Source organism: Lacerta agilis, chromosome 6 (assembly GCF_009819535.1).
Source record: "Lacerta agilis isolate rLacAgi1 chromosome 6, rLacAgi1.pri, whole genome shotgun sequence".
In the NCBI taxonomy this organism is placed as follows: Eukaryota; Metazoa; Chordata; class Lepidosauria; order Squamata; family Lacertidae; genus Lacerta; species Lacerta agilis.
Window position 1 is genome coordinate 47,018,503 of NC_046317.1, and position 10,821 is coordinate 47,029,323.

Below are 10,821 nucleotides of genomic sequence, written 5' to 3' on the forward strand. Positions count from 1 at the left end.
CTTTTGCTATGGTTTAACACACACATCTCCAAACTAAGGCCCATGGGCCGGATGCGGCCCGCATGAGCCAATCGTGTGGCCCCAGACGACCCCTGCCACCCACTCTTACCGGTGCGGCGACGGAAATAGCTTTTGCACATGTGCAAAATGTCATTTCCGGCTCACTTTTGGGTCTGCGGACTGTGCGCACGTGCACAAGCTATTTCCAGTACTGCGCCAACCCAGAAGTGCACTGGAAAAGCGAGTGCGCGCGCTCCCCCACCCTGCCACGCAGTCGGCACTGGAGGAAGCTGCCCGAGGGCAGGTAAGTTTGGGGACCCCTGGTTTAACACCTGGTTACTAATAATGCAGGAGTAATGAAATTAAGATGGGACAGTGCACTCCAAATGAGACTTTACCTGTATGGCTTTCTATTGGAACTGTTTGGCCTTGCCCATTCTATTCGCAAATATGGGATGATGAGCTCTGTGGTCTTTTGATTAAGAACCATAGGCTATTCTCATGTGCTCCCTACTGAACAGTCTCAACATCATTTACTGCTCAACATACGTATCCTATCTTGTCACAAGTGCTCACAGCAGCTTATTCAAATTTGACTAGTGTAAACATTTTGGAAAGTATGTTGTCTTGTTAATAGTCGTTATGGGAGCTCCGTGCTTCTCTAGTTGTTTTAGAACAGCCATTGCAAACTCGAGAAGTTGCTTCAAGCCTTGTTTAGGATCGGGAACAAAGCACTAGTTTAATATATTATAACAACTGTTTTGTTTGCAAAAAGTCTTTCTCATAGAGAAGTTTAAGAAAGCATCCTCAGTTTTAACCGCAGCCCCAATTTGGCCAGATGAGTTTAACTGGAAGGCAGCAATACAACTGAACCAACAATTACTTGATGTTGCCTAAGCACAGCAGTCTGTATGGCTCAGACTTTCTACCAAGCCAGAACTTGGAACACAAGTTCTGACTTAAGTCTGCCTATTCCAGGGCATAACAGCAACAGTTGCTACTCCTGTACTATTCCTTCATTACAGGTAACGAGTTCTCTATGACAAAGAGCATCTATAGGTGTCAATGTGGTTACCTATTTTGATTAGTCAAGAATATGCACAAGCCCTAGTTTTCATATGTCAGACACAGAATTCTCTACAGATCTGCTGCTCAAATGTTAGTAAAATCAGCTTATTTAACAGTTTAAAAACAACCAAACAAACCCTAGACAGTATAGTCGGACAATTGTTCTTGAGAGAAATCTATAGTATGCCAAATCACTATATATGAACCAGATTAAAGACTATCGGAAACTTAAGCAACCAGTTCTGGCCTTCCTGAAGCAAGAGACTGCTGCCTCTTTGTCTATCCCAATTTAGATAAGGCTGTAGAAGCAAATTCCCTGTTTTGATGTTAGCTTCTCTTACCATCTGAAGTTGTGACAGAGAGCCATTCTGTATTTCATGGAATCATTGGCAGAAGGAACCTTTTGAGATCATCTACAGATTTCAAATACTATATACCTCCTAAAATACAACAGGAAGTTTAGTTGCAGATATCCTGCAAGTGTTCCTGCTTGTAGGCAGGCTATGGAAGGTTGCACTGGCAGCAAGTCCCATTTAAAAAGAGCTGTGTGTGGCTGACATGTATAGGATCACACTGTAAGGAAGAGGCACCTAAATGAACTTTTAAAGTATTATACTTTAAGTATAAGAAGCTACCTGGGTATGAAGTTTTTTTTTTTTTTCTGGGTATGAAGATTTTAATCAGACCATTATCTACACCAGTGATTTCCAATTAGCTCCTGCCAACCTAGCAGTTCAAAAGCAAGTCAAAGTGCAAACAGATAAATAGGTACTGCTCTGGCGGGAAGGTAAATGGCGTTTCTGTGCGCTTGCTCTGGTTTCGCCAGAAGCGGCTTAGTCATGCTGGCCACATGACCTGCAAAAACTGTCTGCGGACTAATGCTGGCTACCTTGGCCAGTAAAGCAAGATGAGCACCGCAACCTCAGAGTCGTTCGTGACTGGACTTAACTGCAGATCCCTTGTTTTTCAAAAGCCAAGTCATCAACCCCCTATTGAAAATTTTGATATCCATGGTAGTTTTTGTTATTTGAATGGAGCTGTGGACCCTCTGTCACCCACAGGCCACCAATTGTGAACTGATCTACACTGACCAGCAGTGGCTCTCTGTGGTTTCAGACAGGTCCTAGCTAAAGATGGCAGCAGTTGAACCCAGCACCAATGCATGCAAAGCAGATTCTTTACCATGGAGCTGCAGCCCATCCTCTGGATTTAATCATTACCTGATCTGTTTATATGCTGGACAGGTTACATGTATTAAAATATGCTGTAAAGAGAGATGCACAAGGACTTTAAAACTTCATGGATGGATCTACTTCCTCAGTCTATAGTTTGGGATGGGGGGGGGGGAGAATTGTGAAGGGAATGAGAGGCAGACAGAAACATTCCTCACTGTCAGGGCCTGCCTCCACAGCTCAGCTCCTGGTAGTAAACTGCCTTCCATTCATTCAACTCCAGCTTTTTCACGGTAAAATACAGGCATCATTAGTTACCATCATCCCAAGCCCAGAAGCACAACCTCCTTCCAATATACAATCCTATAAAGTACACCACAAAGTTAGCCCCTGTTGCCCTCCCTACTTTCTGATATTGATTCTAGCTAAGTGGCACATGTTTCCTATCTTCAGCTATGTGCACATATCAAACAGTTTCTACTTTCTACTTCTCTGCTATTAAATAGTTTTAAGTAATAGGCTTTTGGGTGTGGGTGGGGAATCTAAAGAGATAGACTGAATCCAATAGGATACGATCACCAAGTATAATATAGCTCTATATATACGTTTCACCACACACTGTTTATCCTCAAATCATACAAAGTTTTATTACACAGCAGCAATGATCCTTTTTTAATTGGTAAGAACAGTATTTGTATGGGAGAAAGTATATATACTGCAAGCATTTGAACGAGAATACAATCTAGAAACCAGACTATCAGAGTAGCTTCATCCAACTATTCTGCCACAATAAGGTCTTGTAGCCACTTAGCCCTATAAGGAGTTAATTAAACAGCCCTTGGTAGAAAGTGCATGTTGTATCACTGTCAGTAGCCCAGCTACTGATGGGCACCTTAGCTAAACCCAAGATGATTATTGCTCATGACTATTTCTATACACCTTGATGCGGAGTACTAGATACCTTATCATTTTTTTACTTTAAAATATTAAAAGCCTCTTTCAACACACCTCATACTTTGTATATCTGTTATCTATATAGGCTAGGACTGCACATTCTCTTGGGAAACAAACACTAGATAAGCACTCTGGTCTTTCATCAGTAGTTTTTGGTTTATTTGGTTTATTACAAATGATACAGGCCAGATAGCCAGCAACAATTAAATCCACTTTGATATATCAGTCTGTTGCTTTTATCCTATCCTAGATAGCAACCCCATGTACCAACCCCATTTCTTAAGTGAGAGTGAAATATTTATTAAATTGTTTAAAATTCTGTACACAAAGCAATAGGTTAGAGAGCGGGCTCAGCGGATGCCTTGATGGATAATGCTACTCTTGGTGCTGCTGTCTTTCTCCTTCTTACGGGCTGGATCCAGCTCGAAACATCGCCAGAGCCTCAGTGTTTCATCTGCTGCTGCTGATGCCACTGTGGACCCATCTGGACTCATAGTCAGGCTTAGCACTCTAGCTGTGTGACCTGGGGAATGCAGTGGTACCTCGGGTTACATACACTTCAAGTTACATACACTTCAGGTTACATACTCCACTAACCCAGAAATAACACTTTAGGTTACGAACTTTGCTTCAGGATAAGAACAGATATTGTGCTCTGGCGGTGCAGCAGCAGCGGGAGGTCCCATTAGCTAAAGTGGTGCTTCAGGTTAAGAACGGACCTCTGGAACGAATTAAGTACTTAACCAGAGGTACCACTGTATTAAAAACAAAGGTGTGCCATTTCCAGCAGACAAGTGGAAGGAACAATGCATGTGTGGCTATTTCCATTGTATGAAGGCAGCAATACCCACAAATTAGAAGTTAGATGGGATGGAAAAACTCACCTTTCAACTCTGTGACCTTGGTCATGGATGGGTATTTCCATACCACGAGCTGGTTCTGGGCAAAGCCATGACCAGACACAAGTTCTTTGTAGTTTGTAGACCAAAGTACTGCACACACCTGTCGGACATAATACAGTGAGTGCCAAGAACCCAAAAACATGCTCATGTATAAATTGAAGAGACTGAGCATCAGCTTAGTATCCAGTGCTGAACTGCTCTTTACTTTCCATTGAGAAGAATAGGTGAACCTACCTGAGACTGTGCATCCACTGTATTGAGACAGGTACCAGAGCACACACTCCAGATCCTTATATGCCGGTCACTTGTTCCACCTCCTGTTGCCAGCACATTGGACTGCCATGGACTCCAAGCTACAGCCTAGAAGAAAGGTGTCATATGTCAAGCTTCCCTATTGCCAGCAACATGTCATGTGCCTCCTACATAAATAACTACTTGCCTTAACAGCTCCTTGATGCTGTGTGAAAGTCTGCACAGGCTGAAATGATGCACTATCCCCTTGAATGCTTGGCCAGATGTTTACCAGGTTATCATTTCCTCCACTGGCCAGATGGCGACCATCAGGCGACCACTTGAGCCCACACACTTCTTGCGTATGGCCAGCAAGTGTTGCCACATGGTGCTCTGCCACACGAACATCATGATGATGAATGTGACCGGTCCGTGACCCGCTGTTAAGAGAGACATAAATATATAAACCCAAACTATATCAAGTGATAAGGACAACCAATACCACCTCCTCATCTAGGAAAGGGAAAAAAAGTTCCAGAGAAGGCAGTTTTGCTGTACTCCTGTTATTACATTTATATCCTGCCTCCCCCCCCCCCCCAGAACCAGGCCTCAAACATGGATAAAGACAAAGTGATACACACATAAAAGATAATAAATGGAAATTAAACTATGATATTAAAACTACATAAAAATACTTTTAAAAATCTAGTAGAAAAAACAATACTGTACTATTAAAAGCCCTTTCCTAAAAAACAAATCAGTTCTCAGAAGCCTACTGGAGTAAAAGTATTCACCTGCCAGCAGAAAGACAAGGAGGGAGCCAGTCTGGCCTCTCTAGGAAGGGGGCTCCAAAGTCTGCAAGCAGCCATCAAGAAACCCCACCCACATTGCCACCAAACATGCTTGTGAGGGTGGTGTGACAGAGGGGGGCCTCCCTCAAACACCTCGGAGCACAGCCAGGTTTGTATAGAAGAATACAGTCCTGCAGATAGCATGAGCCTAAGCAAGTAATGCACTTATGAATCCCTTTGTCTGGGATTTGGGCCATACCTGGATAGAATATGGCTGTTCCAGCTCAGGGAACTCACACGGGATGAGTGACTGACCATGTTTCGTAGACGCTTCTTCTGCTGGATGTCCCATAACTAGAATCACCACAGACAATAATTAGTACAGCCTATCTGGCTAAATTTGAGTACTCCCAAAGGGGTTGGAAATGGAGAAGAGTATATACCAAGACAAGCCCACTTTGCCTAAACCATTTAAAATCAATTGGAGAAATGCAACCAAGCCATGGCCCTCAAAGGAACTAGCTCAGTCATACCTCAACCACGAACTTACCCACATTTCAGTAGTTCCCACAACCTGTCGGGTACCTGCTGGTAGCTCGTGACCCCAGAGAGTAGCCACACAACACAGATTTCTGCATTGCAGGGGTTTGGACTAGATGCCCCTTGGGTCCCTCCCAACTCAAGATTCTATGAACTTCTGGTAGAGAACATAAGTATCTCTGTAATCCATGCCCCTTGACAAGTGGTCAAGTCAACAATGCTTAATCAAGTCATTAAAGAGACATAACCCCTACCTGAACCTCTGCGCTACTTGTGCCAATTGCAAGGTAGTTTCCCTCTTTAATCCAAGACACAGAGGAGATGTAGTCATCTGGGTGTTCCATCTGCATGAGCTGGATTATTTCTCGGGACTCGTAGTTCCACAGATACACTGTTTTATCCAGAGCCACAGCCAGGAAGTTGAGGGCGCTCCAGTCGATGAGGTTCAGATCTAAAACAATAGATGAATCTCCACTACCCCTTCCTCTTCCTCTCTGCACACCTCCCCATCCCCCATTGTAAGGCCTGACATGGCTCCAATTTCTCTAACAACCCCTCCCTCCCCACCCACAGTAGCCAAGGCAAATACCGCATGAAGGCATAAGTCTTCTGCAACGTGTTACATCATCACAGAACTGATGGATCCTATAAAATACAAGCACTGTAGCTACTTACAGTAGTCATTGCGGATGTCTGGGGCATCCAGAATCCTGTCTGACATGGAGGCTATGTATCTACCATTCTTCCGAGAGGAGCCTGGTGTGTTCTTCTGGCTGTAGAGCACTTTGAGATTGTTCTGGTATCCTGGGGTGGGGAAGAATGTCCATGGTTACGCAGCCCAAACCAAAGTCAACCATGTATTTGCTTTTGCTGTAGTTGACATAGATCTAGTTTTAGCTCATTTACCCCAGCTGCTGAAAGGCCTAATAAATCTAACAATCTGGGTTTTCAGCTAATTCTGTCAAAATGCAAAGCAACCGGGATAAGCCACCACCACACCATGAACAGATCAAACCATCTGCAAGAGAAGCTTTTTCCTCACAGGCATTGCATTTGAGTTATGCTGCTCTTTCAGCTAAGGGTGCAACCCTTTGCATACATATGTAGGACAGAGTTCCACTGAGGAAAATGGGACCTCCAAATAAACATGTACAAGAGCGCACTGCATCAAGGAGGTTAATTCTATTTTTTTTAAAAAAAGAGAATCCTAATTCAAGAAAGGACTTCCCTGCTGCTGTTTCATGTAAAAGACTATGGGTTCTGGTTGGTGACCCACACCAGCACAATCCCAATAGCTTGAACGAAATGCAAGCAAACCACCTTGTTTTACTAGCATAATACAGAATTACACAAGCGGCAGCCTATAAACCAGAGTCACAGCTAGGCTGCAAACAGGCAATACTACTATCCTACCACTCAGGAAGGCATAATTGCCTTGAACAATTCTCACTGACATCACAGCATAGCAGGACGAGGGTGCTACCCACATGAGCTGGATTATCAGGAAGCACCACCATAGCATAATAAGTAAATATTATTAATATTTTATTTATACCCCGCCCATCTGGCTGGGTTTCCTCAGCTACTCTGGGCGGCTCCCAACAGAACATTAAAAACAATCAAACATCAAACATTAAAATTCCCTAAACAGGGTTGCCTTCAGATGTCTTCTAAAAGTCAGATAGTTGTTTATTTCCTTGACATCTGGTGGGAGGGCTTTCCACAGTACGGGCGCCACCACCAAGAAGGCCCTTGGAGCTGGATCTCAGTGTCTAGGCAGAACGATGTAGTGGAGACACTCCTTTAGGTATATTGGGCTGAAGCCATTTAGGGCATCCTTTTAGAATCCTTGCTATTTCCATAATCTAAAAACCTTCAGAATGTCTTTCACCCACAAAGAAAGCATCTGGTCCTACCTTCAGGGGCATTCTGAGGCTTTCCACTCAGTCGCAGGATTTTTGCCTCTTCTACATCAAAGCCATTCAGATTCATTGCCCAGGCCTTCTGATGCTCCTTGGGTTGGAAAAGCAGTCCCATTTTTTTTAAAAATAAAAAATAGTAATTTGACATACAACAGGAATGGAAAACCTATTATCCCTCCAGATGTTTGCTGACTTCAAATTCCCATCAGCCCTAGCCACATGCCATGCTGGCAGGGACTTATGGGAGTTTTGAGTCCAATAACATCTGGAAGGCCAAAGGTTCTCAGCTCCCTTGCTTTTACAGTATAGACAGCTAAGCAATTATATGCCTGCAGGCTGACATGAGCAACAAGAGCCAAATCAGAGCTGGAAGGTTTGTATGGCCTAACATCTTATCTCATCGTCACCCACACAAGCCAATGTACCATAAAGCAGGAAGCAGTCAATCTTCTGTAATTTTATCTGCTAAACACTACCATCCTAAGATTGGAGATAAGAGTAAATGGCAGCATTTCCATCTACCCTCACTGGCACTGGAGGAGGGATGAGGAGAAATGCTACCTTTTACCTAAAAACTCTCATCTTGGATGTGATGCTTAACACTAAGATTGGATATACAATCTCTCTGCATGAACTTAAGAGGTCCTCTCTAAAGAGCTAGCAGAGGTGCAAGCATACATGTGTGCTACCTGCCTGTGACAAGGAAGAGGCACATGCATTCTCTTGTGGAATTTGGTTTGCCCTTCCTACTGCTAGAAAGCAACCCCTGGAAATGTGGGCAAGTTCAAATCCAACCTTTGGGCTGAAATAGCCTCTCCTGCCCTGTATCACATAGCTTGAGTTATTTATTTAGCTACCCATAAATGACAGCCTAGGATCGTGTACTGGTCATCTTGATTTTGTAGCTACTATGAGCAAAATGGCCTGTATAATGGCTGGGTTTCAGAAATCCTGCATGTATTATCACCTGCCTCATTAAGCAGCTGCCTCTTTATAGCTGCTAACCTACTGTTAGGAAGCCTGCTTTGCCAATTATTGGGTGTAAGTATCTCCCTGTACCATTTCTATATGGCTTGCACGAGGAACAGTTCTTTAATATCACAAACTCACCTTCTTGGTGGGAGTATCATCAGAGGACTCCTCTTTTGTCAAGAGGAAACTGGCCACATCCATTTGCATAGCACTGCGATTAGGAATGTATCTGTCCCCTCCAGTTTTGTTTGGAGTGTTTTGTGCTTTAGAACCAGACTTGCCTACAAGACAGAGATACAGCAAAAAAAACCTATTGATTCTATTGACTGCTAAGATTTGATTCATAGAAAGGAGTACTTGTGACTATTCCACAGTGCCATCAAAGGACCTGCCACTCCCAAGATCTAGTTGGGGGAAAACCACAAGACAAGCTGATGACATATGCTAGGTCAACCCATAGCCTCAAACATTAAGATGTGTCCTCACCCTCATACAATACAACAGGAGTCTTACCTGGTGTCTTGGAGGGGGTCTTGCTTGTGCTGTGAGGTCTGTTAGCTGGCTTCATGGGTGAAGGAGCTATAGCATCTGGGGTAAGTCCAGAGCTGGCAGCAGCAGCTTCCTTGGCTTTGCGCTGCCATCGGGCAGGAGGGACATTGGGAATAGGGGCATCTAGCTTCAACAGCCCGTGCAAGTCACTCTCAAACAGGAACTGTGCCATGTGAATAGGGCGCTGTGAGGATAAAGTCAGAAAGGGGAGGTAAAACAAGTTAGACAGCAGCTGCAAACAAAAGGCCAATAGAGACCATGCAAGACACATCTGCAGTAGGGTTGCACCTATTCCCAGTCAGTTTGGCCTAGCCAAGTCTAAATTCGGATCAGATGGAGGCTCACACGTTTGAATGCTTCTCTATACAGAAAGCTGCGTTTTTCAAGAAGGGCCATATTGCACCCCATCAAAATGTACTTTTCTAAATGCAAAGGAACTCCCCCGCCCGGTACGCCGCATGCAACAGCATCGACCCATGGGAGCCTCCACCTGAAGTTTGAAGTACAACAGCACAGACACAGGTTCTGCATGCAAGTGGAAACGACGTAGCAATAAGGAATTTTCTTCGTACTTTACGACCCCCGGAGGTTTCTTGAAAGGGTGCACTGCTTTTATAAGATGACTTTTCAACAGTAGCACTAAAAAGAGTGACAGGGGTACCTTCTTTCTAACTCGGCGTGGTCTACTGCACCGCCCATCCACCCAGCCCGCCGGCCCCAGCCCCTGGAAGCCCCAGCCCCTGGAAGCTCCCCGTGCAGGGTAGACAACCCTACCCCGGGCCACGTGGCGGAGATGGGGGACAGAAAAAAGCCCTACAGGCGGCGAGGAGATCGAGGGAAGCCAGGCGGGTGCGGAGAAGCTCCAAGGGCCACAGAAACGACACAGCGGGCGGCCTGAAGGCAAATAAACCGGACTCACCTTTTTTCTCGATCTGGAGGAAGCTCTGCCGAGCCCTTCCGCCATTCACGATTTAAATTCGCCTCTCCGAGCAGCGATTGGCCGTTTCGAACGTGCCGGCCGCCGGGAAGCCGAGGCCAACGGGCCGCCTTCGTCTCTCTCATTGGCTCTCCGACGGTGAGGAGGCGGGGCTCTGATATAGGGAAGGTCTCTGGGAGGGATCCGTGCGGCCCCGTGGATAAAGCAGGGCGTTTTCCTGAGTGCGGGCACTTCCCATGATGCCTAGCGGCGGCGGGGGACGGAGCAGCAGGGAGAGAAGAGGGCAGCGGAGTTGCCATGGTGCGGGACGCGACAATAACGTTCCAAAATTCCAACCGAGGCTTGCAACCGCCCGCCCGCTACGGCTCAGTCGCGGGAGGCCCGCGGAATGCTTCGCGCGTGCGCATCTCCCGCCGAGGCATCCCGGGCGGGTGCGCGTGGTGCGGTCAGAGCCCTCCGAAGTCGCTGCTTCCTTAAGCAGCCGCCTGCGTCTCCTGCTTGGATGCTGCTGAGGACTATGAGCCACGTGGTGGAATTCGTAGGGTGGATCGTGCCCAACTCCAATTTATACAGGGCCATTCGGGAAAGTGATTGCCTTTGGTCGTCTCTTCCTTCCCCCACCCCCGGGGAAAAAAGTGCAACAGGAGAAAGCTGCCTTGACTCAGGCCGTTGGGCCACCTTGCGCAGTACTCGTCTACACTACAGACAGCGGCTCCTCATAAGAGTTTTCCCAGGCCAACGTGAATTCGCAACATTTGAACCAGGGACTTCTTGCATGCTGCA

At 45.7% G+C, this 10,821-nt stretch overlaps 1 protein-coding gene across 3 annotated transcripts; it reads right to left on the reverse strand.

Moving 5' to 3' along the window:
* Positions 1-3,331: 3,331 nt before the first annotated feature.
* CDC20 (cell division cycle 20) lies at positions 3,332-10,159 on the reverse strand. 3 transcript variants are annotated; one of them, XM_033152411.1, is made up of 11 exons: positions 10,021-10,159; positions 9,066-9,285; positions 8,691-8,833; positions 7,575-7,671; positions 6,334-6,462; positions 5,913-6,109; positions 5,378-5,472; positions 4,536-4,767; positions 4,331-4,456; positions 4,079-4,196; positions 3,332-3,717 (listed from the first exon to the last, which is right to left on the reverse strand). In XM_033152411.1, the coding sequence occupies exons 1-11, from the start codon at positions 10,063-10,065 to the stop codon at positions 3,545-3,547; spliced, it is 1,575 nt and encodes a 524-aa protein (XP_033008302.1). In that variant the 5' UTR covers positions 10,066-10,159; the 3' UTR covers positions 3,332-3,544. The 3 variants fall into 3 exon arrangements, with proteins under 3 accessions (XP_033008302.1, XP_033008304.1, XP_033008303.1); XM_033152413.1 differs by lacking the exon at positions 10,021-10,159 and adding an exon at positions 9,919-9,974; XM_033152412.1 differs by lacking the exon at positions 10,021-10,159 and adding an exon at positions 9,763-9,801.
* Between the last annotated feature and the right edge of the window lie 662 nt (positions 10,160-10,821).

Excerpts from the sequence above, each read along its gene's own strand:
- CDC20 (XM_033152411.1), bottom strand. The coding sequence starts at position 10,065 with ATGGCGGAAGGGCTCGGCAGAGCTTCCTCCAGATCGAGAAAAAAG. Across the intron at positions 7,672-8,690 it reads ATGATACTCCCACCAAGAAG|GAGCATCAGAAGGCCTGGGC; the intron begins GTGAGTTTGTGA and ends TTCCAACCCAAG. Across the intron at positions 4,457-4,535 it reads AGCATCAAGGAGCTGTTAAG|GCTGTAGCTTGGAGTCCATG; the intron begins GCAAGTAGTTAT and ends CCTTTCTTCTAG.